Source organism: Pezoporus occidentalis, unplaced genomic scaffold (assembly GCF_034315485.1).
Source record: "Pezoporus occidentalis ecotype Australia unplaced genomic scaffold, CSIRO_AGI_Poc_V1 ctg18, whole genome shotgun sequence".
Lineage (NCBI taxonomy): Eukaryota > Metazoa > Chordata > Aves > Psittaciformes > Psittacidae > Pezoporus > Pezoporus occidentalis.
Window position 1 is genome coordinate 5566423 of NW_026913640.1, and position 26670 is coordinate 5593092.

At 49.5% G+C, this 26670-nt stretch overlaps 2 protein-coding genes across 5 annotated transcripts in view; both read left to right on the top strand.

Annotated features, from left to right (window-relative positions):
- The window catches only part of FLT3 (fms related receptor tyrosine kinase 3), a 41591-nt gene extending 34573 nt beyond the window's left edge, over positions 1-7018 (top strand). For 2 of the 3 annotated variants that reach the window (XM_062615110.1, XM_062615111.1), the window contains exons 15-24: positions 39-143; positions 969-1079; positions 1820-1973; positions 2333-2460; positions 2851-2975; positions 3324-3446; positions 4085-4196; positions 4280-4379; positions 5311-5416; positions 6203-7018. In XM_062615110.1, coding sequence (XP_062471094.1) covers positions 39-143; positions 969-1079; positions 1820-1973; positions 2333-2460; positions 2851-2975; positions 3324-3446; positions 4085-4196; positions 4280-4379; positions 5311-5416; positions 6203-6337 — 1199 coding nt within the window. In that variant the 3' untranslated portion in view covers positions 6338-7018. Of the gene's footprint in view, positions 1-38; positions 144-968; positions 1080-1819; positions 1974-2332; positions 2461-2850; positions 2976-3323; positions 3447-4084; positions 4197-4279; positions 4380-5310; positions 5417-6202 lie in introns of those variants that run through there. The other variant, XM_062615112.1, reaches the window with a different exon arrangement.
- Positions 7019-17272: 10254 nt separating this feature from the next.
- Positions 17273-21181, top strand: CDX2 (caudal type homeobox 2). 2 transcript variants are annotated; one of them, XM_062614968.1, is made up of 3 exons: positions 17277-18119; positions 20308-20453; positions 20628-20937. In XM_062614968.1, exons 1-3 carry the CDS (start codon positions 17621-17623, stop codon positions 20793-20795), a joined length of 813 nt encoding a protein of 270 aa, XP_062470952.1. In that variant the 5' UTR covers positions 17277-17620; the 3' UTR covers positions 20796-20937. The 2 variants fall into 2 exon arrangements, with proteins under 2 accessions (XP_062470951.1, XP_062470952.1); XM_062614967.1 differs by lacking the exon at positions 20308-20453 and having other exon boundaries at positions 17273-18119; positions 20628-21181.
- Positions 21182-26670: the final 5489 nt, after the last annotated feature.

Below are 26670 nucleotides of genomic sequence, written 5' to 3' on the forward strand. Positions count from 1 at the left end.
ACCAACTGTGAATAAGATTGGCATATTGTGTCTTTTAGGACAGGTCCTTGGTTCTGGGGCTTTTGGGAAAGTGGTAAATGCAACAGCTTATGGAATTAGCAATGCAGGAGATGCAGTCCAGGTTGCAGTCAAAATGCTAAAAGGTATGATAAACTCTGGGTGCCTATTACAAGCAATGATGTATTCTAGCAGCTCTGAAGCAGAAGTGGTGCTGGAAATCCCTTTATACACAAACTTCTACCAGTTACACCTCACCAATACCTCATTTCAAAATCCTGTTTCAGTTTGAAAAGGTACTGCTGAAGTGCCTTCTTCCTGTAGGATGTCCTATACAGCAGAGGTCTGCATCGTGCGTGGAAGGATGAAACTGCTCTGCTCTGAAGAGAATGAATGCAAATTCATAGTGCAGGTTAGCCTGCTGGTCACATTGGTGACCCTGTGGACTTTGGTGTAAGATCCCTTTGTCTTGTAGTGCTGTCTAGCTGTTGTACTCCCCTCACCTGCTGTGCCTGAGGTTCACTGAGATCATGAAGACCAAATGCTTGCTGAAAAACAAGACTAAAGCTATTACTGAAACACAGAGTTTTCCTTAGCTATGGGAGTGCAACTGGTTGCATGCCATATGGCTGTTAAGACATTTTTCTCTTGCCAACAGGGTTGACTGCCATTTTCTCTGTGCTTGTGAACACCTTAATAATTGCTATTTTTCCTTGTCAGCCCAAGAATAACAAATACTAACATTTTATGACTGCCTTCCCAAACATTCAAATGACCCATGCTAACACACATGTAGTTTCCACCTTTGGCTAAATCTTTTTATACTACACAACAATTTTTTAGGATGTTCCCAAGCGTACTGTCAATCCAATGAACTTGAAATGAAGACTTGCCTGTGACAAAGCATCGCAACCATTGACATTTTTATTTCTTTGCTGGAGATTTCCAAATCTTTGTTATTGCTTTTACAGAAAAACCTGATGCTTCAGAAAAAGATGCTCTAATGTCTGAGCTGAAAGTGATGACTCACATTGGAAGCCATGAAAATATTGTGAACCTACTAGGAGCTTGTACTGTGTCAGGTAACCTGCAATTGTAGAAGGGTACCAGTTAAAACCGCCGGAATAACAAGGACTCCTGAACAGAAAAAAAGTACCAAAAACTTGGTTTCAACTTTTGTTGAAGGCAGTATTAAAAACATCCAAGACATATTTAATCGCCTGCTGTTTCTCAGGCTGCTGTTTCTCTCTTCATCCCAAATCCTGTCTTTGCCCAACCAATTTTGCTTTTCTGTGCTGATCCAAAACAAAATGAAAATGAGCTGAAAGCAAAGTTAAGGCCATGGATGTGTACAGATATGAGTGCTTTCTCACTGAACTTGCATGAAGTGATACAACAAGCCTTCTGTAGAAGAGGTTTTCATGTTACAGTGGTGATGGCACTGATATGGGTTAGCTTATTAAGTGAAAAAAAAATCTTATCTGGTGTAAGGTGCTTTTGTATCCACATGGTTTTGTTCACATAACAAATTTTAATTTGTTCTTTTTTAATCATGTGGCTCCCCAGATAGTGAAGTTGGAGAAAGAAAGCGGAAAATGGCTGCAAAATAGACAGGAAAGAAAAGAAATGAAAAAGAGCAGGGATGGGGGTGACACCCAAAGGAAGGAGAGAAGTGAATAATGAAAAGAAGTACAACTGGGGAAGGAAGATGCATGGGATGCTTAATACTGATTAGTTCTGAGAGAAGATGTGACATTATTAGGGCTTTAATGGGGAGGGTGCCATAGTTAGCAGGAGGAATTTACATCTCCAACTATTTCAGGACCAATCTACTTGATATTTGAATACTGTTGCTATGGTGACCTTCTGAATTACTTAAGGAGCAAGAGAGAAGAGTTTCACCGGACATTGGCATATGTTTTTAAACAGCACAACTTCAGCTTTTACCACAATATTCATTTGAACCAAAATTCCAGGTAAAGCATTCAGCAGCAGTTTAATGCTTTATAAACTACTGTCTCCTTTTAAGCTGCATTCTCAGCTGTGCTGTAAGTTGCTGAAATCACTGAATTCATGACAATGTGTCTTCACATACTTTAATAAGCAGTGCCTTAGGGAGGAACTGAGATTTGATTCTCCCTATGATGTTCTTCACACTGGACTGCAAAAGACAAGTAATATCTTTTTCTCTTTCCACTTTTGAGAAGACTCATGTCTGTGCCCAGGTTTTTAATGGCAATAACTGATCATGCTTTTTTAGTGCAAAAATAGTTTATGTGAAGAAGATTATGAGATATACTGGGTGTAACCTTTGAAAATGTGTCATCCACTCCAGGAAGGGAACTCACCTCAAGTATAATGTGAATGCAGCTCCATGGAGAGAAGATGAATTTGAAGTCACACAGAGCCAAAACATAAATGTGGCATCTGGATCAAATGGGATTGTGCTGCCTTCTGAGGAAGGTAATTGCTTCTATCTCTAGTAATTCTGTTATTATTGTATTTATTATGTTATTGCTCTAACTAGACAAGATTCAGTGACACAGGAGGCCCCTTTCTGTCATATGCCTCTGTTCTCTTCTAGCAGGAATTTTGCTGGAGAAGGATTCAACAGCACTTAAGATGAGAGGTTTATGTTTCTGAGTATTTTTCATGCAAATACTCATGCATAGTATTTGCATGAAAATATTCTTTCCTTTACTTTGTATCTGAACAAAGGATGCAAAAGATGGATTCTCTTTGTGATGTTGTCCTTGGTAGGAGCATGTGAAAATCCTTACCGCAATCAATGGAATTAACCGGATAGTAAGTAAGCCCATGGAAAACTCATTACTTCTGGTTGTTTTTTTACAGATGAAATTAGATGTGGAAGCAGATTGATGGATGAAGAGGAGGACTTTAATGTGCTCACTTTTGAAGACCTTCTTTGCTTCTCTTATCAAGTTGCCAAAGGAATGGAGTTTCTTGAGTCCAAATCGGTATGATGAAGGGTAGGAAATTGTTTAGAGAGAAAAGGAAGCAAAAACAGGTCAGTCAGACTGAAGAATAGAGCCACTCAGTGGCAGGTTGGAACTATGCTTCCTTCCCTGGCTTTACAGCAAAGACTGGATTGCAGCTTTATACATGACCCTGAGTAAGACCCTGCACACTTCTACCTGCTCTGGCCCTGTCCCCCTGCCAGGACAACCAGGGACTGCCCAGCTCGCTCATTCTCCAAATTGTTTAAGTGGAAGGAGGCACCAGTTCAGGGAACTCTCTCTGAGACAAGGGAATTATCCTTTTCTGATACCAAATGCTGCAGTGCTAACCTTCCTTTTTCTTCTAAGTGCATTCACAGAGACCTTGCTGCCCGAAATGTACTAGTGACCCATAGAAAAGTGTTGAAAATATGTGACTTTGGCCTTGCCAGAGACATAATGAACGACTCCAACTACATTGTCAGGGGCAATGTAAGTTCTTGTGTGCTCTCTGTTTTTCATGCCATTGTAAAAATGACAAGGAACCAAGAAAGCGAAGCCTTTCATTTTCAAATTCCATGTTAGCTTTATGGGTAGCTGTAGAGAGTGCAGAAATCTCATGTTTTCCTGCTCTTAGCAAATGCAAATTCTAAGCTTATAATTAATATGACCAAGCTAGTACTGTAAATGGGAGGGTACCCACATGCTTTCTGAAGCACAGTGAAAATCCATTGATGGAAGTGCTGGGAATTGTTTACTGTTACAAACAGCAATAATACAGGGACAATACCATGAGGGGGCAGTACACCTGATTGTCTGGCTATAGGAAGTACTGTGTGGGTATTGTCATCTGCGGTACTCCCTCTGGAAGTCAAAGGAGAGAAGAAGGCTCTTCCAGGGTTGAGCCCATCTCTTGCTTAAACAGTCATCTAAAATGGATGAGGTGAACTGGCTTCATAGAAGTGCCTGCTTCTCTCTATAAGGGAAATTCAAAGGGGCTACAGAAACAGGTCCAGCTTTTCACATAGCAAACATGAACTGATTCTACTCAAGCAGTGGAAACTACAGTGAGTCATCAAGAAAGACTGTGTCACAGCATGACATGGCCTCCTTTCCCCCTGTCTGTACAGGCTCGTTTGCCAGTTAAATGGATGGCTCCTGAAAGCTTGTTCGAGAGGACATACACAATGAAGAGTGATGTCTGGTCTTACGGAATATTACTGTGGGAAATTTTCTCTTTGGGTATGTTCTGTAACACAACAGGAAGGCAGCGCTTGGTTTTGGCAGCTTCTGAATTAACATGCATTCCCTGATGTTCTTCACAGGTGTAAATCCCTACCCTGGGATTCCAGTTGATACAAACTTCTACAAATTAATACGAAGTGGATTTAAAATGGACCAACCGTATTATGCTACAAAAGACGTGTAAGTGTATTTCCTGAGTGATGGACAGCATGGGAATTTATATTTATTAAACCACTGTTCGTATGTACACCATACCTTGTTCAGGAAAAGTTGCAAAAGGTGAGACCTTCCCCTGCCTCTGGCTGCTTGATCCTGCAGGTTTTATCCTAACACAGAAGTGATCAACACAAAAGGTTAGATGGCCCTCCTTTCACAGGGAACTTCTCATTCTCAGGTCACAGACTTCGTTTCTTTTTGCAAAAGCTATGCTATACCAAGTACATTTTGGATATTCACTGAATCTTTTGTGATTTTTTTCTAAACTTCCTCTTTTTTTTTTTTTAATTGAGCTTTAACATGTTTCATTCAGTTCCAGGAGGACAGGGATCCTCTTAAAGGAAAAACCCCACTAAGAAAGGGTTGGTGGGAGCTCTCTTTCTGTGCCCTCAGCACATGGATTTTAGCCTGTGCCTCTGTGCCTGAATGAACCCTGCCTAGAGGTGGACCACAGGGAGCAATAGAAGAGAAGGTGATGGGGAGCTACAAGACCCAGAGCATGAAGGAAAGGGAAGAATTTTGGGTTGCCTGAGCTCTTTCGACAGACATCTCATAGATGGTCTAGGGACTAAGTGCCTTGCTATGACAGTATACTATTTTTATCCCCCCCATGTAAAGAATGTAATGGCATCAAAGGTGACTCTGACAGATTGACCCATGAAAGATTGTAGTGGGGCTTATAAATACCAGGGAACCTACTGACCTAGTAAGTTTACAAGGGACTTTAGCAGATAGGCATTGCACTGGTCCCTGCTGAAACTGCAAAATCAGGCACCTTTCCATAAAATCATTCTGGTGCCCCATGATTCCCATTCAGATTCTGTACTTCCATGTAGTTACTTACAGAGAGTCCAGCAGCTAACATGTTTTCCATATCACCTCTTTGCTCCTGCAGCTATCGTGTGATGCAGTCCTGTTGGGACCTTGACTCCAGAAAGAGACCCTCTTTTTCCCAGCTGGTTTCCTCTCTTGCCTGTCAGCTGGCTGAGGCAGAAGGAGCAGTAAGTAAACACAGAAAGAAGAAAAAGTCACTTTTCTTTTACTTTCTTATTTTTTTTTTTCCCTAGCCCCATAGATCACAATTAGCTGATAGTCTTCTGGTTTCTATTCAAGTGCACCACTGAGTTATGGATACATTGCCCATGGATCTATGTAAGAGTTCAGGGGATTTTTTGCTGTTATGGGAAGAAATCCTGACCTCCATGATGAGGATTTCTTTCCTCCAACTGTTTGCACCAGGACTCTGGAAGGCTGAAATCTCTCAGCCTGTGCTATGGGAATGTGTTTCACTTGTGAAGGAGCCAGTATATTTGGCTTTGGTGATGCTGATAGCTACCATGGGAGAGGAGCTGAGCCTGGGCCACCAGCCAGGGATCTCATGGGGGGCCCACCATAGGTGTGTGCTGCCACGTCCTCACAGACAGAGGGAGGGCAGTGTCATTCTCAAAGTCATGCTTCATACTTACCAGATGATGATCTCTTCCTCAGGGAGGATAAGCAACTCCTTTATAAACTACTGATTCCTACCTGGGTATCCCCCCTGGGCTAGACACTCTGTTTCCCAGTGCAGTGTCCTTGTGAACCTTCTAGGGTATGGAGAGCTATGAATGACTCTTGGCTTTGCAGCCTTGAGCCTCCCTGCAGGCTGGTAGCCTGGCAGAACCTGCTGAGCATAGGGATGAACTAATGAGCAACTTCAAAGCACTGTACCTAGAAAAAAAATCCAGTCTTCCAAGTACAATAAATAATAACAGAGGGTATATTTTATTTCCTTGTTCCAACTCTAGGTTTACCAAAATATGAAGAAAAATGTTTCCACACACAATTCCAGCATCAAAATTAAACCACATGTAAGTAGGGATGAGAAATCTCTGCTATCCCCGACTGTGCTCCAGCATGAAGGCTCTCAGGTTGAAAAATAATCTGGGTTATGGATTTGATCCCAGTATTTTCATAAATTCCATGTAGCATAAATGTATTATAACACCACTAAGAAAAGAAAATGTTACCAACCACTGTTCCATTCACCTTTCTTATGGGACAGTCTATATTTATGCTACTTTGAGGAGAAGACACAGTTCATTGCTTTGAATTCAGCAAACACATTTATTGCAGACAGAAGCAACGGTCTTTTCGACTTATCTTTGGAGATCTCTTTTCCCAGTGTCATGTAAATAATGTCTTATCAATGCATTGAATTCAGACTTTTCTTACCATGTGGCTAGCAAGTACAAGAAAATATATGTAGTTTTTTTAGTTGATGTTTACAACACGGACTATGCATCTAAAGAGAGCTTGGTGTGATTTCCAGAAGTGCTACTCACATCCTTGTCTCCAGATGTCAGCGAGAGCTGGAAGAAAAGGCTATTGGAGTAGCCATCTTTAGATGTCAGAATTTAAAAGTATCAGTCCTGTTTTACAAGGAACTGTAAATATGAGTGTGTATAACTGTCTTATCCTGGACAATTGCTGTGAAGTTCCCAATAGATGTCAAGTTCAGGTGAGTTCACTTCACTGAGCTTTAGGTACTCGGGTGGTCTCTAGCTGTCCAGGTTACATTCCACATCTGCTGATGACAGTTAGGCACTTACAAGTTTTTTTTCTGGTTTGTTGTTTTTTTTTTTTTTCTGGTTTTTTTTTTTTCTTTTTTAACTAAAATAAGCATTTAAAACAATCAGGAAGAGTGATATTTGGAGATGACCTTCTGCCTCCGTGGTCTTGAAAATTCAGGTGTCAGTTTCCGACTGAAAGTCTCACTTCAACTACATTATAGCTAATTCCATTCTTTGGGCTTTGTGTGTTTAATAACAAATAAAAAGGTTTAACTTTAAAGAAAATATCTTCTGTAGCAATTTAGGAGTGTAATAACATCACTGCTAATTCCCAGGAGTCATCCTGCTTGTATGAACCCAGCTGCAATAAAATGAGAGTATGTCTCTTTAAATTTCTCCCTGAATCCCAGACAATAACCAGAGGCTTGATGGATTTTTAATATAGATAAAAGGACACGTTATTTTCATTATGTGGTTTGGGGATTTGTAAATGCAGCTTTCATAATGATTAACGGGATACATTTGTCTATATCACAGTGAATCAAGATGAGAATACTCTGGTTAGTAGTTTTCTTCTCTTTTCCATTTTACAAGATGTTAACCACAGTTAGAATTTTCACTGCAAGTGTTATAATTTAATAACTATTTGATAGAGTATGCTATCACATAAATTGAGCCTCTTTTTACTAATATTGTCTGAAAATAATGAATGTTGTAAAACAGCAATTATGATTTTTATATTTTTGTTAGCACGGTTGAATTTGCAAGGGAACATTTTTTTAATCAGATATAAACTGCTGAAGAATAATTTGGAAATATAAATATAAAGATAGCAATAAAACTTTAACACTGCATTTTCTGGAAAATATATCTGACTTTTAACATACTCATAGCACAATTTCAAAGTGTTCAGCAATGAGATGTCACTGTTTAGCACCATTAACACACAGCCTGCACCACCTGGAAAATGGGAGTTAAGTGTCTTGTGCAGACAGGAGCTTTCAGCCTTCAGAGCTCAGAGGAACTTAACACTGAACTGGTTCCATCCAAGCCTAGCTGGCCCTGGAAACTAAGCAGATATGAACTTGGATCATAGACGAGCAGATGGAAATCCCATGTGATTTAAAACATGCCAGGGAGTTGTGTCAAATGTTTTTCCAAAAGATTAAAAAAGGAGTGGACAGAGATCATCTGGCCCCATCAACATTACTGAGCTGAAATTCAGGGATAAAAAGGCGAAGAAAGGGGACCTACAAGAAATCTGAAGAGGGATTTTTTACAAGGGCATGTAGGGATTGAACAAGATGAATGGTTTTAAACTGAAAGAGTGTAGATTTAGATCAGATATTAGGAAGAAATTCTTAACTATGAGTGTGGTGAGACACTGGCACAGGTTTCCCAGAGAAGTTGTCTCTGCCCCATCCCTGGCAGTGTTCAAAGCCAGGTTGGACGGGTCTTTGAGCAATCTAATCTAGTGGAAGGTGTCCATGCCTGTGACAGGGGGGTTGGAACTAGATGACCTTTACGGTCCCTTCCAACCCAAATCATTCTATGTTTCTATGACTCTATGAATAGAGAACCTTGGAGTTAACACAAACTCCTCATGACACACGTGGGAAATGCAGCTCAGGCAACACAGCTCTCTGAGAATGTACAAGCAGGAAAAAGACTGGTGTCCTGGGTTCACCTCTAACAGTTATTTATTATATTTTATTATATATATTATATTTATTATATTTTATTATATTATATATTTATTATGTATTATTCAGCTCTAACAGTTATTTTTCTCCTTCTTAGTAGCTGGTGCAGTGCTGTGTCTGGGCTTTAGTCTGAGAACAATGCTGATAACACATCAATGTTTTAGTTGTTGCTCAGTAGCACTTATCCTGATCAAGGACTTTTCATTTTCTCATGCTCTGCCAGTGAGGAGGGGCACAAGAAACTGGGAGGAAGCAGAGACAGAACACCTGACCTGAACTAATCAAAGGGGTGTTCCATACCACAGCATATCATGCCCAGTATATAAACTGGGGGGAGTCACCTGAAGGGGACTGATCATTGCTTGGGTCAGACTGGGTGTTGATCAGCAGGTGGTGAGCAATTGTATTGTGCATCACTTGTGTTTATTGTTGTTTCTTTTCCCCTTCCCCTTTTATTATATATTCTCTCCCCTTATCATTGTTATTACCACTATTATCCCTTATCATTATTATTATTGGTGGTAGCAGTAGTGGGTTTGGGTTATACCTTAGTTACCGGACTGTTTTTATCTCAACCAGTGGGGTTTACATTCTTTGGATCCTCACCCCCATCCCACCTGGAGTGGGGTGGAAAGGGAAGGTTGATCAAGAGGCTGCATGTTTCTGGGTTACCAGCTGGGCTTAAACCACAACAGCTCGACTGTGGAGGGTTGTGCATCTGCTTCTCTGTATGGCAGAGATGGATGGACCAAAACTAAAGGAGGTATTCAGTGGCAAATAACATCTTTTAGGAGTACATTTCCTTTCCAGAATGCTTCCAACACAACTTAGCGAAACACTGGTCTGTTCCTGAGGTTTGTGCACAGCAACAGCCAGTGCTGTTTAAGGAGCTGTTTTGTGATTCTGGAAGGAAAATGCACACATTTCTCTTGTTAGGATCCAGACCCCTAATCTGTACCTCCAGGAGCATGTTCTCAAGAGAAAGTTCTGGATTTGAAGTGGAATGGAAAGAGATAAGCTTGTTTTGAGACCTCTGGTAGGGATGTCATTAGTCTAAGGTAGATGCATAAAGTTAGGCAGAGATTGACAAAGATTCAGTAACCAGAGGAAGAAGGGGAACAGAAAGGGCTGAGTTCAATTAAAGTGCTGAATCACAGAATCGTTAGGGTTAGAAGGCACCTCTGGAGACCATCTGATCCAACCCCCTGCCAAGGCAGGACCACCTAGAGCAGGTGACACAGGAACATGTCCAGGTGGGTTTTGAATGTTTCCAGAGAAGGAGGCTCTACAACCTCCCTGGGCGTCCTGTTCCAGTGCTCTGCCATCCTCAAAGTAAAGTTCTTCCTCATGTTGAGGTGAAACTTCTTGTGTTTTAATTTATGGCCATTGCTCCTCTTCCCGTTGCTGGGCACCACTGAAAAGAGCCTGGCACCATCATCCTGACACCCACCTTTGAGACATTTATATGGATTAGTAAGATCCCCTCTCAGTCTTCTCTTTTCTTGACTAAACAGGCCCAGCTCCTGCAATCTCTCCTAATAAGAGATGCTCTAGGCCCCTGATCATCCTTGTGGCCTCCACTGGACCCAGTCTAGCAGCTTGTCTTTCTTGCACTGAGGAGCCCAGAACTGGACATGGAACTCCAGATGTAGCCTCACTAGGACCACCTAGAGGGGGAGAAAGAAAATGGAGGGGGATAGGAAAGGGTACCATGCCATCCCCGTAGGAGAAACAAAGAACAAGATATTGGCGACTCAGACTCAAAGGTGAGATGCGTTGAGGAATGCGCCTCAGTTTTCTTTCCCTTTTTCCTGGCACAGCACACCCAGGAGCGGGCAGCCGGGTGCCGAGGAGGCCTCCCCGCGGGGCTCCCCGGTGCCGCGGTCCAGGCCCTGCTGCCGGAGCCGGCACTAGGTGGAGCTCCGCCACCGCCGCGGGCAGCCCCGGGCAGAGGCAGTGGCGGCGGCAAAGGGCCGGGCCTGGGTCAGCCGCGGTAACTGGAGTAAAGCTGCAGGAGACCCTTGAAAGCGGTGCTGGAGATAGTGGTGCCGGCCCAAGGGACGAGCCAGGAACCGGTCAGCCTCCTCCCGCAGGGTGTTCTTTCAAAACACCGTGCCGTGTGCCGCAGGCAGCATACAACAGAAAAAAAAGGTGCTTCTCTGTTCCGTTCAAAAGAAACTGGAGGGGCTTTTCCAACATGTCTCACCCTCCGATTTGGGCTCTTTGAAGTCCGTCTGGGAGGAGCTAGGGCTAACCATGTATTGAACCAGAAGAGGAGAGCAGAAGGTACCCTGTCATGCAGGCTAGTGGTGTTTTCCAATCCACATGTTCATGGTAGGATCCGTGAAAGGGGATGAAGAAATCCAAGATAGAACTTGCTACAGAGCTATTTGCACACGTTACTTTTTCAAAGGTTACGCTTCTGCTGAAAAATGTTTTGGGAGTGCAGAAATCAAAGCAGGTTGAAGATGACTGGATTAGGGCATTCCCCATGCAGCTGGGCTTAGGGCACACCAGATCTCAGCCCCTTCTCCTAAACACTGAACTAGATCACTCACTGGCACAGGGCTCCCTCTTCCCAGCTGTGCTACTGAGTCGCTGCCTCCTTCACTCCCCCATCAATGGCTAATTAATTAGGTCACGCAAAGCAAACCAGCTTTAAAAAGCACAAAAAGACTCACGGAGACCTGTTGTTGAGGAGACCACAGAGTACTCTGGGACTTGAGCCCAGCTCCTTCTTATCCTTGCTGAGCACGCCAATGCTCAATGTCTCTTCTAACCACACTGTCAGAGACCTGGGCCAGATTCATGCTTCCTGACATGCTTCCCAGGAATGATATAAAGAGGTAGGCTGCTGGGGACAAGGATCCTGCCTTACGCGTCACTGCCACATTAAAATTTAGGGGTTTAAGGCTGTGCTGGAAAACAGGAGTGTAGAGGGGCTGCTGAGCTACCCCCGGCCGAGACAGGGCTGGTCCCCAAGACCTGAGCCACCAGGCGAGTGGCCAGAGGAGGGCAGCGTGGGCACAGCTAGCAGCCTGGCTCTGATGTCTGGCCCTCCCCTTCACTCCTTTGAGGGCTTCTGTTCAGGCCGGAAAAACACGTGGCGAGACTCTTCTTCCCTCCCAGGAACTAGGAGAAGACAGCTGGGAGCAAATGGGAAGTGGTAGAGAGCAGTCAGGCACCTGTTTCTCCTTGGAGCCACAAGGACTGAAGTTTTGTTTGATTTAGAGGGAAAAGGTTTGCCCATGGAGAAAGATGAGTATTCTCCTGCCTTCTTACAGCCCCAGAATAAAGGTCCCATGTGGGAGCCTCAGTCTGCTCCCTGCCCAGCCAAGGAAGCACTTGGCACCTGCCTGCTTGGACTCCCGCATTGTCTAGTATGAAATACTGTCCACAAAACACCACAGCGCTGTAGGGATATGTACATTTACAGCCCTTGAAAGCTTCGGCCTCGCAAACAGCAAACTGTCATAGAGTCACAGTCACCCTGTGCCTCTGCTGACTGAACAGGTCTGATGGATCAGGCGCTGCTGTGAATCAGGGGCTGAGGGAGACTGTGGTGTGGGGCAGCCACTTCATAGTGTATTGCCATGGAAAGCCCTGGAGAGAGGGATAAATGAGCAGGACTAGGGGGAGGGAGATGGGACTGGACGGGACGGGACATGGCTATAGGACGGGCATCAACTCCCTGCCGATATTACATTCCAAAGCTGGGAGGTGTAGGAAATTAATCAGGGAGGAAGGCAACGAAGATATCGGCCTCTCTATTGTCCCTGGGGGGTGGAATGGCGTGAGGTCTCGCAGGTGGCAAGCGTGTGCAAACTATTTTGCAGCTGGAATTTGATGTTTTGCTTGGCGTAGGGGTCAACACGTGCATTAGGTGGCACCGTCCCAACCGCTGGGACTGGGCTTGTGGTTTCCCTGGGATCTGTGTGGATCTCGGAGAGGCCTGGGGGGCCAGGAACACCGTGCACCCCTATCCGCCTACCTGTGCCTCTCCACGGAGCCCAAACCTTGCTAGAGGCTAGCACCGCAATCCCACTGCATCACCCCGCCGAATGCCGCCGGGACTGCGCTTCAAGCTGAAGCAGATAACAGCTGCCCTGCGTGCTCCGGGGAGCGTCCGTACGGGGCGGTAGGAGTCCCCGGGGGGCAGGGACCGATAACAACCGAGCCCTGGGCTCCCTCCCCGGGAGCAGGCCCACCGGGACCGTGCCGTCGGGGCCGCCCCGCGGGTGCGCGTTGCCGGTGACTCACAGCTCTCGTGACAGTACCAGGCCCCGGCCTCCCCAGGCGGAACATACCGGCAGCATCCGGGCACAGGCGCTCGGCAGGCGGCCCGGCCACGCTGGCCCTCCTTTGCTTCCCCTTCCCACTTAAAAAAAAAAAAAAAAAAAAAAAATTAAAGATTTTAAATTCCGTTCAAGGCTGGAATTAATCACCCAGCAGAGGGGTACAGTGGGAGAGCCTGCACCAGCAACTTTCAAGCGAGCAGAGCAATGCCAACCCCGAGTGCCAAATCAGGGAACGCCACTGGATCAACCTTTGGTCCCCCTCGACACACCGAGCGTCTCTCCTGAAGGGTCTGGTCACTGGACGGAGAGGCTGGGGACCCCCACCGGCCTGTGGCTGCACGAAGCCTCCAGTGCGTAACATGGGTGTTTTCCCTCACTTCTCTGCTTACGTTCCTGTTTCCCTGAGGGAGCGAACTCAGCACCTGTGAGAAGCGGCAGGGCTGGCCTGGGCAGCGGGTCGGCCGGCGGGGACCAGGGCTTGCAGGACCAGGGTGCCCCATCCTAACACAAGGGGCCACCCCTCATCCTCCCCCGTCTCTGCTTCCTTCCCAGCAACGCAAATCCGCTCGAGAGCGAGCGTTTAGCATCTAACCCGCTCCTAGAGGCATGTGCTTAAACAAGCCGAGTATCAACCCCACGATAAAAGTATTGGGTTATTCTGCAACGTAATCTACATCAAAGCCTCGGGGGCTGCCGGCTTGAAAAGATCCAAGATGTTTTTTAAGTCCTTATCATGTCTGTGCTTAGGGGGAGTCATAAATTCCACAGGTCGGACTAACTAACACACGATTCCTCCTTCCCTTCTCCCTCCTCGGCCACCAAAGGGCTTTCCAGCAGGCTTTTTTTTTTAACCTTGCAAACAAAGCTCCCGGTTCCCTGTCGTTAAGGTGGGGGAGAGGGGAGGATCCCCCAGCCCGCCCCGACCTTGTCCTAAGTGACGGGAAAATAAATTCCTTAATCCAGAAAACGATTAGAAATAAAGAGGTGAATTCGCATCCCCGCAAGGGTCTCGGCAAACCGGAGCGGTCGGTGGAGGGGGGATAGCAGGGACTGCGCGGCACTGGGATGTTTTTGGCCCGGGACGGGGATCCCCGGGCTGTACTGCCTGCCCCGTTACCTCCAGCCTTCCCCAGCACTGGGCCCTAGGTGACGATGAGCGTCGGCTGAGAAACGAGGTGCCTCAGATGCGGGCACCGGCCTCTGCCTCCCCGCGAGGGCCGGGCTGTGGGCAGGGAGCAGCTGGCAACAGCATCCTGCCCCCGGAGTTCCTCACTCAATCACGCCGCTGACCTGACTGCCCCCACAGCAAGCAGATCCCCTCAGAAATTACTTATTCAACTCAAGAAATAAGCCTGGGTCTGGAGGAGGAAGGCGGGGAGCCCGGCTTCTGCCCGTAACGGGGCTCCTGTGAAAACCCTCTTCGGTGCGGGAAAGACTCACAAATGGGTGGGGGGAATAATAATAATAATTTAAAAGATATTTCCGTGCAAACGGTTTTCCGGATCAGGCACTTGTCACTTTGAGAGGCGTTAAGTCCCATTTTGCAGCTCAGGGTCTAACGAAATAGGAAAAAAAAAAAAAAAACGAAGGAAGCAAAAGAGGAGAGATCAGGGCTTCGTCCACACTCAGGTCTCGGGGTCCGGTCCCGGGGTTCCCGCTCCTCTCCCGGGGCTGTGGCGCTGGGACCAAGTCGATGGGAAGACCCAAGGCAGGGAAGGAGCGGGCAACTGCCAGGGCCGGCTCGGGAAACCTCCAACATGCAGGACGGCGAAGAGAAAAGGGGGAATTCCCGACAGAGAGAGATACTCCCTCGCCCAAAACCTCTCGGGAAGTTCCGATAGCTGGAGAGGTCTGGCAGGGGGATAAATCCTGCCCCAGTCTCAAAGAAAGGAATCCCAAGCAGGCCCGTAGCCTTCCCCTTATTTTAAAACAAGAAGGTCCCGGGGCAGAGCTTCCCCTCCCTGCCACCGGGCACCTCGGCGGCGGGTGGGGAGCAGGGACAGCTCAGCAGCGGCGAGGGATGCTCCGGAGCATCTGTTCCCGGGGTAGTGGGCCTCGCCCCCGCCCCGGTGGGGAACGGCTGGCAGGGTCCTGTCTCCCAAGTGCTGCCCGTGCTAGGGGCGCAGCTGGAATCACCGTCCGACGGGCAAAGGCAGAGCAGGGCCCGAGAAGAGAGGAATGGAGAGCTCGCTGTGAGGCTCGGTTCTGCTCAGAGCCCTGTTCTGCTTCTTCGCTGGAGCTCAGGACTCTCATCCTTTCCGGTGGTCCCCAGACCCTCCAGCTCGGACTGGTGTCGGGTCTCATCCGAAAGCGCTGCCACCTGCTTGGCAGGGATTCATGGATGGAGACTTAAACAGCGAACCAGTCTGGTTCGGGGTTTGTCAGGCTTCTAGTGTTTTTTAATAGAACGTGTTCAGAGTTTTGTCATTTTAATGGCCCTTTCCTCTGTTTATGGCATCATCAAATTCACATCCAGATAGATCGGCTCTGTTGGTGCTTATCGGGAAAAGCGATTACACTGAAGGGACGGAGTTTCTTTCCCAGGATTACATTTCAGCCTCCCTCTCGGAGACATCTGGGGGCTGCGAGCCCGACTCCGTCTCCCCGTTACCGGTGAGGCGAGATGAGGTGTGAAGGTGGGAATGGGCAACAGGGAGAGAAATACCCCCCGGAAAAGGCGGCTGGCAACCGTCCCCGCATCCCTGCTCTAGTGCTGCTGTTACGGTAGGGTCTCAACCGCGGCCATCAAAGACAGTCTGCGAACGACAAGTGACAGTGTGGACGCAGGCATTGCGTTACCGTCTGTGGGCAGGGTGGGGGTACCCCTTTCCTCACAGCCGGGGTACACACAGCAGATCCGAGGTGCCTCCCGCAGTCTCGTCTTCGGGAGAGATCCTCCGCCCTCACCACCCTGAGCAGCCGCTTCCCCAGGACCTCGGACCCGGGACCCTCTTGGATAATATAGATGTCGCTGAATTATTCCCACTCGCGTTAAAGCATAGCTTCGCGGCAGCCCCACGCCGGCACCAAAGGGCCCGGTGGAATGGGGGGAAGGAGAGGAAGATTTTTCAGGGAGTGCAGTTAGGGAGATCTGCCTCTGCAGAGCTGAAGTCCGCCCTCTACTACAAAACGCCTCGTCTCAGAGGGACACTCCCCGATCTGCAAAACAGCCACCCACGGGGGAGGAAAAATACCCCTAGGACTCGGTTATGTGGATCTCCTCACGTAAGACTCAGGACGCTCGCGGCCTGGGGAGCCCTTGGGGGCTCCGTAGGACTCAGCCGCAGCCGCCTCCAGCGCCCGGGAGAGCCGTCGGGGACGGCCGGTGTCGGGCTGCTCCGACAGAACGCGCTGAGAAACAGGGGGACGCTCCCAACCCCATCCATTTTTTCTCGGCGGGTGAAAGGTTTCCTCGCTGTGTCATGGGAAAAGATGCGAATATGCAAACGTTGTCTCGCATTGTCCCCGCTCAGGGTGAAAAGTTAAAGCATAAAAGCGGCGGGGGGAAGCTGAGAGGGGGTCGCCGCTTCAAAGGGGGCTGGCGGGGCCGGGGGAACCGACTGCCGCCTGGTCGGGAGCCGCCCTTCCAGGGCCTGCATTTCCAGAGCGGTTCCAAGGCGTCGGGGAGGGAAAAAGCGTGCGTGGAGGGCAAGCCGCCGGTTTCCCTGTGGGCTCGCTCCCCGAGGTGTCAGGTTCCTGAGGAGAAGGTTGTTCCCCCCTTGGTGGGGACCATCCCGTGGCTCGGTACTCAGACCCCTGCGGATGGGTGGGTGCTCGGGCCTAGCTGCAGCGGTGTGTACAAGGGCAGCGGGTGCTCGAGGAGAAGGCACCCCCATTCCTCGCCCCTTCCCGGCAGCGGGGCCCAGGCTGGGGTGGGCAGCGCCCGACCTCGGAGCTCGGCAGGCACATGCAGGGGGTAGGAGGCAGCGCCTTCGGAGTGGGGATTTCTCCTCTTACCTCTCCTTCATCTCCAGTGACCGAGTGGGAGCGGGTGGAAGTGCCTTAGAAAAAGCAGTAGGCCATCGCGGTAGGGCTTGCTGCTTAAAACCACCACGACAAAATGGCTTTGTGGATTTTTAATCAAAACTCCCTCCTTCTCCGCCCCTTTCCCCCCAGCCCCAAGCACGGAGAAGAGCTGGTTAAAATGCTGCCTACAGATCGGCTGCGATACAGGGCTCCCATATTCCCACCCTCGCCCTTAGATCTCCCTCTCTGTCTTTTGCAAGTCTCTTGATTTCATCCTTTGAACCTGTGATTGGAGGTTAAAGTGCACCAGGTTGCAATGGAAGGAGGAAGCTCTTAAACAATAAAGGCTTGAATATTTAGCTGTGATCAGGTCGCTGCCCTCTCCTTATCTTTTTAAATGCAAATCGTCTTTTAGGGGCAGTAGCTATATACCCAGCGCCTCTCCACGTCACCTGCCTTTGGTGTGTCTGGGCCATTACTAATAGAGCCTTGTAAACAATCGTTAATCATGTAAGTGCTGCCGGCCATTGGATTCGGACCGGGAGAGCGGAGCGGAGCGCAGCGCGGGGCCGCGGCCCCTCCGCCTGCCCCCTCCCCGCCCCGGGCAGCCCGTCCCCAGGCAGCAGCCGCGCCGCTGCCAGAGCCCCGAGCAGCATGCGGAGAGCCGCCGCAGGGGCCCCGACAGCATGTACGTGAGCTACCTCCTGGAGAAGGACGGGCCCATGTACCCCGGCCCGGTGCGACACTCGGGGGGGCTCAACCTGGCGGCGCAGAACTTCGTGGGAGCCCCACAGTACGCGGACTACGGCGGCTACCATGTGAACCTCGACAGCGCTCAGTCCCCCGGCCCGGCCTGGCCTGCACCCTATGCCGCCCCTCTCCGCGACGACTGGGGCGCCTACGGCCAAGGGGCTCCTCCGGCCGCCGCCGCCGTCCATGGCCTCAACGGCGGCTCCCCCGCTGCCGCCATGGCCTACAACCCCGCCGACTACCACCACCACCACCCGCACTCCCACCACCACGCCGGCCCCGCGCCCCACTGCTCTGCCGGGGTCATGCAGCCCCTCAACGCCGCCAACAACCCTGCCGCTGCCGCCGTTCCCGAGCCTCTGTCACCCGGCGGGCAGCGGCGCGGCCTCTGCGAGTGGATGAGGAAGCCGGCGCAGCCCCCACTCAGCAGCCAGGGTAAGCACGAGCCAGGGGGAGGCGGGCGGGCTGGGTGCAGCCCCGCCGACGGCTTTCGAGGGGCACCGACGGCTCCCCGGGTCACCGTGTGCAGGGCAAAGCGGCGGCGAGGGGGGAAGCCCCCCGAAACAAGCCCGCTAGAGGGCCGGTCCTGGGAAGAACGGGGTGGCCGGGCTCAGCCGGCAGCCTGTCCTAGCTGCCGCGTACGGCCCCACCGCGGATCCGGGCGGGCAGCGGCAGCAGCGGCTCTGCGCCGGGCAACAGCGACTGCCGGCCTCGGAGCGCCGCTGCCCGGAGCCGCTCTTCTTCGGAGCAGAGCGGAATGGCTCGGGATCGCGGGGAAACACTCACTCTTCCTCCCCCTGCTCCGCTCGTCCGCTTATAGCCACTTAGAAGATTTTTATAACCAATTATAGTCATATAAATCATCGGCCGGTGTCGCTCCGCATTTGTTTCTGAGTCACTGGGCGCCTACTCTTCATTAAGGTCCCCGTGTGTCCCGGGCCTCCCGGGCGGCGGCTGCGCTGCCCCCGACCCTGCGGGCTGTGGCCGGTGGTCCCGGGAAGTGCGAGGGCGTGACAGCCCCCCCAGGCCTATTCCCCGGTGGCGGGAGGGTGTCCGTGTGCAGGACGGGCAGGCTGTGACCGGCGCAGTGCTCCCTTGTGATGTTAATATCCTCGCAGACCCCAGCTTTTATTTCCCCCCTGCATCCGCCCGGAGACATGCGTGTCCCCCTGTTTTGATATACGGCCTCCACGACTGTTGTCTTTTTTCTTTCCTTTTACTTGGTCTTTTTTATATTTATATATAGTGGCCGAAAAAAAAAAAGAGGGTGGCGACTTTCGCAGTAAATAACGAGTTCTGCCATTCCTCTCTCATCCCCTTCCTTGTGCTCCGGCAGCGGGGCTCCCCGGGCGCCGTGGGGTGCTGGTCCCGGGCACACCCGCCTGCCACGGGGAAGCCCCGGTGCCCCGGGGGCAGCCGCTAGCACCAGATACGCCCCGGGTGGCGATGGCGGCGGAGCTCTCCCAGGCCCGTCGCGCTTCCCACAGCAGCCCGTGGAGTTCCCACAGTTTGGGCTTGTGCAGTGGTGGCCGGTCCCTTGTCTCCATTCAAATTCTGCCTTTGGAGACAGTGTTTATGTTAATGTGCAGGGCTGGGGGGATGAAAGCGCTTGCCGCCATTTGTTCAGTAGTGGTAATTTAAACAGAATGTGGCTGTCATTAAGGCTTTGAGAAGGGTTTTTCTTTGATAAAATCTCCTTGTCCTGCATTGTTTGAGACTGTGTTCCCTATTCACTGGCTCTGGGGAGTTTTCTCTGATCAGGCTTGTATCTTTACAGGGTGCTTTTGTTGTGGTTTGCAGAGAGTTTACCTGAACAAAGTCAGCCTGCTAGCTATTAAGCACCTTGGGGGCAGAGACTCTCCGCCTCGGCTCCCTGGGGAACGGGAGGGCCGGGGACACAACCAGTCAGACAAGAAACCCTCTGCAGAAGGGAGGTCACTGTTGCGGCTACGCGTATTCGTCGGCCCTCGCTGGCAATTGCCTTCTTTCGGATTTCGTTTGTTTTGTTTTCTAGTGGGATTTTTGAGCTCTAAAGTTGCACGTTTCGATTCCAGTCCCCGAGAAATCTCTTTATTCGCTGCCTGAAGGCCAGGTGTGAAACAGGGGGAGCAGGGCAGGGACCCCTGGAGACTCCCGAGGACCCCCGACGGCCTCTCCCTTTTCTCCTTGCCTAGATCGGTGTTACTCGTTTAGAACAGAAGCCGCCGCGCCCTGAACAGGGCTTTTATTTCTTTTCCTTTTTCCCTTCTCTTTGCAAAAAGTCGGTTCTCGTTAGGGAAGGCAAAACAAAAACGAAAGCCAGCAACAAGGACTCAACAAAGGTGTCCCAAGCGCAACGCACGAGCTTGCGGCGGCACACGGGCCGGCGGCAAGGCCGAGATCCACGCCTGGCTTGTCCTTAACAGCCGGCACGCCGGGGATTTCTGTCCTGTGTCCCCAGGGAACTGTGGAACTGCTCTTGTCCCCCCTTGACTGCTGCGCTCAGCAGAGCCCCTGAAAGGGAGAGGCGAGAAGGGAGCCAGAAGGCAGGGTCTTGCTAGCCCCACAGCCGCAGACGGGAGCACCGCGCTCCACACCGGCCCTTTAGTTTGGGCTTTCCCAACCCCGGCTTTGTCCTCCGCAGTTAAAACCAGGACGAAAGACAAGTACCGCGTCGTGTACACCGACCACCAGCGGCTGGAGCTGGAGAAAGAGTTTCACTACAGCCGCTACATCACCATCAGGAGGAAAGCAGAGCTGGCCTCCAACCTGGGGCTGTCCGAGAGGCAGGTCTGTCCCATAAGTGCCTTTCCCCACGCCGCCACGGGGCCAGGGATGCTCTGGGATCGGGATGTGTGGGGTCGGGATGCGCGAAACAGGCATGCGCTCTCGGTGCGGGTCCCCCTGGATGTGGGATGTCCCCCGGGAAACACCCCCCTCATTCTCCTGTTCTACCTCTGGCAGGTGAAAATCTGGTTCCAGAACAGGCGGGCGAAGGAGAGGAAGATCAACAAGAAGAAGCTGCAGCAGACGCAGCCCGGAGGAGCAGAGCCCCTCAGCCCCGGCGCCCCTCTGCAGGGTCCCTCAGCGGGAGCGGCCGCCGCCGGTCTGGGCCCCGCCGCCCCGCAGTGACAGCGGCCGGGGACAGCGGCACAGGGACTGCTGCTGGAGGGCACGGCAGCGCCGGGGCCGGGCCGGGCTGGGGGGCACGATGGGAGCCCCCTCCGCCCTCCCCATGCACTACAGCGCCCAGCGGGGCCGGCAGTGTGTACAGATGTACAGTGTATGTGTCTCGTCCTCCGGGGGAAGCGTGGCCATCTCTCTATTAATATTATTATTATTATGTTTGGGTGGGTTTTTTTACCCTGGAGTTTGTTAGATAAAAAGGGGGGGGCACTGCCTGACAGTCAACCCTCGGTGAATCTCAGGGATCGGTCCAAAAGACCTTAGAAATGTTGTTGGGCTAGCAATGAATTTTAACAGAAAACAAAATTAAAGCACATTTTTTTTTAATTTAATATTTTATTTTCTTCTTGCAACCAAGTGTCAGGAATGTACAAAATGTTCATCTTGCCCTAAGGCCAGAACAGACAAGATAAGGCACTGTTTAAACATTCAGAAGTGAATTGGTTAATGTTAGACACTTGTAAAAGAGCCCATAAATCTGGTGCTGATAGTCAGCCAGCCAGATTTATTAGTCCTAGTGCAGAGAAATCGGAGGAATGAAGCCTCTTCTGAAAAAGGTGTCCTGTCATGCTGCCATGAGCAGCTTTGCTTGTGTGTGTGCCATGTCTGTCAGTTGAATTATGTGCTGTTCACCTCCTTACACTTTCCTGCTTGTTTGGAGTTTTTTTTTTCCAGTTAGTTTTCCAAAATCTCCTTGGTTTAGTCAGCTTTACGTAGGCCTCATAGCAGCCCCACCAGGAGCAGAGATCCTCAGGAAGAGCCATGTGCCGTACCACAACCCACCTTGCACAGGACGTGGCCTATTTCCAAATGCTGGCTAGATGGTGGGGACCAGGATAGAGCTGCCGAATGATTCACCTAGCAAGAGATGAAAACCAGAAAAGTCCAGCTGATCTGGCCAGATTGCCCTGGCTGTTTGCGGTGTGTAGTACTTAGGTCTGGGAGAAACCCCACCAAGAAGTGAGGCCACACAGCCAAGCTGGGGTGGCTGCACTGCAGCTGGGGCTGGGAGTAGGACCAACTCATGTGGGCCTGGGTCCCAGCAGCAATGGGAGCACTGTCGAGCCCAAACACATCATGTAAGTTTCTGTCTTCCCCAGCATTTGGCCCAATATTGTTCTGTTTTTCCCATCAAATTTATTTAAGATATTCCATTTTACTTCTTTGGGACACTTTGTTTCCTTGATGACAATTTTCTCATCTTTTTGCTATGGCCAAATGCCAGCAGGATCAACAGAATTAGATGGAGACAATTGGTTGCTAAGGCCTGGGCTGATGGTCAAGGTAGCTCTCTTCGCCTGGGAGAGTTTGGGGAAATGGTGAGCACCAGCCCCAAAGCCACCATGCTGTGTTTTGGCCACATGTAGCTCAGCATGGCATGCTGAGCTGAGGGCTGGCTGGTAGGCTCACCGAAGATGCATGGCCAGGCAAACCTGATCCAGGACAACTATGCCTAGGGGAAGACCATGGTGGGAGGCAGAACCTTCATGCAGGCAACCTGCTTGCTTTTCTGCTTCATGCATAGTCTCTGAAAGAGATCTGGACCAGGAGACATGGGTGCAGCACCCAGGCAGTTATGCTCATTGATGTGGGCTTGACACATGCCATGTCTTGATAGGTCCAATGTCCATGGTTCACTCTGGACCAGAAGGAGGCAGTAGCCAGATACATCCCTCTTTACCTCTAAATAGTCCTTGGATCTTTCTGAAGGAGCTGTTTTCCTGGGGACACTTAAAGTTCAGTAGCACCCAAACTGAGGACCCTGGCTTTGCAGCACCAACCTTAAACCAGAGGAGAGCCATTGCTTAACAGGGTTTTGCAGGCACCATGACCACTCCTCCCTTTGTGCTCTTCCCAGGAGGGCATGAGGGCTCTCGGGAGCAGTGACCATGCCAGCAGCCCCAGGTGGTGCCATCCCTTTGAGGATGCCCTGTGGCACCCAGGTCCATCCCCGCTGCATTGATCCCCAGCCCGGCTGCTGCCAGAGCTGCTACCTGTTGCTGAGAAACGCCTGTCAATAAACCCTGTTTGGATTGTGGAGCAGAGCGCAAGGTTTGTTTGTTTAGTGGTTAGAGGTTCAAAAGTCGGCATTGTCCCACTGCAAGAGAGCACAAGTTTTTTCTCCCTAAGGAAAAGCTGGCTGCAGCAAGAGGGAGGGAGAGATATCAGTGGACCCTTTTATTTGCTTCCAGGAATAATTAATGGCAGCCCTTAAAAAGATGACCAAGGAGTTATGAAAGGCCATCAATAAGTAAATTAATCACAAAAGATCTGGGGGTGTAAGAGCTGGTGCTTTGGTGTGGTTTTGTTGGCATTTCTCTGTGTCCATGGGGCTGGGGTTGCACAGGACTGGTAGAGGCCACAACTCCTCACAGCAGTGGTGGCACCCAGCCGCCCCTGGCACCAGCCTGGGCATGGCAACATTTGGGGTAGCTCCTATAACCCTTCAATAGTGTGCTCCTGGTTGGTTTTAATGCTGAAAGTATCAACATTTCTTTCTTGCCTGTAGGACTTTTGAGAAAGAGAGATGTTCCAGTTGTGGTGAAGTGCTTGATGTCAGTGAGAGTTTCCTGTCTCTAAAAAGTTCATTAGACACATATAAACAAGCCCAACAGGTTTTAAACATCCCCATTCCAGATCTTTTCCACTCTTTGCCAACAAATGTTCATTTTCTGATCTCTCCTCGAATTCTTGATGAAGGCAATGCAGAACTCAGATTTCTTAGTGAAAGGAGGAGCCAACCAAGTAAATTATATCCACACCCAATTTCAAACATTTCTCCCTCCCATCCCCAAACAAATAAACCACCAACCTTCCTGCTTCCTTTATATCCCCCATGCACCATAAAGGAGCATAAAAGGGCATAAACTGGTTACCTTGGGGTTTTGGGGAGGATATTTACAGGCATACGGATCAGTCCAGTGGCTGAACCATGACACTGAACCTCACCTCTCATCTGGGAGGGCTGAACTTGTTGTGGTGACCCCCTGCCCACCCTTCACAACTGTCCTGCAGCAGCCAAGCCAGACCAGTGGTGCATGATGGGTCAGAGCTACTGCACCATGCCTGCCTGGCAGGGGCTGGAGTGGGTGTTCATGGAGAGACTCTGACCAGGCTGGGTAAAGTCCAGGAAATCAAAAGGTTTGGCCCAAATATTGCAGGGGGGCAGCCCCTTGCTCTCCCTCTTTTGACAGATTTTCCTGCTTCTATCACTGTACAATAACAAAGCACTTAGGATCTCTTCTCTTGGCTTAGCTTTTAGCCAAATGTAAGAGTTTATCAAGAGAGCTTTCTGAGTTTTGGGCAAGAAATTACAGTATCTCATAGCCTGCCATAGAGAGAGCAGGACGGTCCTTAGATGGCAGACTTGGATGGCTTTCACTGATCTTGAGTATCTTCTAGGGATGTTATGTGTCCTCAGCCTGATAGCTGAATACTCTGGGTGTGCAGTATGAAGACAGTAAGCTTTTTAAAATGTAAAGAAAAACCCAAAACTTGCATCACCAGTAATCAACAACTTCAGACATCAACACGAGTGGCTTCAGTGGAAACAGGCTTTTTCGTCAGTGGATGAAGCAGTGGCTGGAAGCATGCATCCCAGACATGTAACGGAGAGCAGAGCCCATCCTTCAGAAACTGAGGGCAGGAGTTGCTGTGCATGACTTTAATCCTGACTCCAGAGGGCTGTCCCAGGTTATTGGTTTCTCTTTGCCTCTCCATCAGTAGCTGGAGAGGAAGAGGAAATCATGGAGTCTACAATTCTGTTGACACAGCTCTGCTGGTTGCAATGCTTCACAGCCAAAATCCATGACTAAATACTTTCCCTGGGTCCCACCCAAGTAATGGAGCTACGTGCTGAAGTTTAAAGCAGTTACAAAAGTTGAATTGCTGTCAGAGAAGCAGCACTGGAGGTTTTCCAGGAGGAAACTCATAAATGGTAAGGAAAGTCAGCAGGACACAAGTCTGCCAAGGGCAAATCTAGCTGCACAGGTAGCTTGGCAAGAAAGCAAGGACACCTTGGCATGGGAGGTCATGGGACGGGTGGCCTGGTGCAGAAGAGGTCCCAGTGTGCTCACTACCAAAGCAGCTGTGGTTACTGGGGGAGAGCTATGGCAGAGAAGTGTCAGGAACCCCTGCAGACAGATGAGGAGAAACCCTCCTGGCAGCCTTAGCAGCCTTATGGGTTTTGCTCCAGCGAAGCTCCTCAGTGGAGCAAGACATTCCTCCTCTCCTCACTGATGAGGAGGGGCTCCTTTCTTCTCACCTGTGCTATGACTCAGGTGAACATAGGCAGTTTCTTCTAATCAATGCCTCAGCTTCTGCAATGCTTCCAGTTCCATTCTCAGGCTTTGGCACTGTTGGAAGTCAAACCTACCTTTCTTGAAAGAGAGGGACAGACACTTGCAAAGGGATAGGAAAAATTTGAGCTATTCACTGAAGCAAACAGTTTGTTGCCAGGATACTGGAGTCAGAGACCCAGGAGTCCCTTTCTAGCTCTGTGTTTCTAAACTGAAGCATAATCTATTCTGGAAGATTTGCTCATCACAGTAAAAATTTTCTTCTGTCTATCTAGAGTAAGTCTACTCTCTTTTAATTTAAACTTCTATCTGCCCACTTCCAATTTGTGGATCCCTAGCACTTGAGCTGGACTGAAGACAACTAGAGAGATGCCAAATATGACATCTGGACTTATTATCTGCCTCCTGGCGCTCTGGCACCCAGCTGTAACAGGCAGGGTTGAAAAGAAAGTATTTCTTATGGTGCTTTTCCAAAGGAAGAGAACAAGCCAAACAAAGCACATGGACCTTTCCCTCTCAGCATTCTTTTTCCCTTAGTCAGCTAGGTATTTTTTGGCAACTGTCGCAAGCTCATGTAGTTTTGCTTTTGAGTCAGATCCTGTTCCCTTGACATGCTTGGTGCCTTCCACAGCGTCATAGCCCATCCTTTAGATAACTTGCATAGACCAAAAGACCTTTGTGAGAGAAAAGCTGCCTTATCTTCAGCATTCTTTGGAAAGGGATGCTGCTAGCTGCAGAACGTCCCTTCCTCTGCAGGCAAACAAGACAAGCTTTCAGCCTTGGAAACCAAAATTGCCCGTGGTCTAGTTATTTCGTGCCATGGTTTGACCACACAAACAGAAACATTTCTCAGAGCTATGAGACTTGTTTGGTCCCTTGCCTCTCTGAGTGACAGCAAAAGGACAGTGAGGGCTTCCAGTAAGGGCTTGCTTGTAAGTAAGGCCTTGGAAAATGTCCTGCGGCAAAACTCAAGCATTAGAAACTAAGGGCATGATTCAGGGGCCTTCATGATCACGTGGCTCTCAGAGTTAAGATTACAATTCTGCATTTTAACATCTCAAGTGGAAGATGGACAAGTGGAAGATGTGCACAACAGAGGCCTTCTGAGCTTTCAAAGGCATTACAGTTCCTAAATCAAGCAGGATCCAAGAGGTATCCAACATTTTTCTTCCCTTTCCTACAGTATGAAAATGAGCCAATCTTTTTCACAGAGATTGTCAGAAGTGATATAAAGAGCTGAGTAACACTTAACTGCTGAGGTCTTTTTAAAGATAACTCAAGCTTTCAACTACATTTTGGGGAAATTCCAGTCCTTACCTAACCTAGGGATTATTTCTTTTTCGCTTGTAAGATTTAAGAATATAAGAGGGAGCTTACATCAGCTCTCAGTAACAATCACTGAGAATCACCTCCAGTCAGCAATACCAAACAATTTTTATTCTAGTTTAAAATAAAAATATTTTGCTTTAGGAATCATAAATTGCAATAAAAGAAATAATAAAACCACTAATTTTTCATAAATA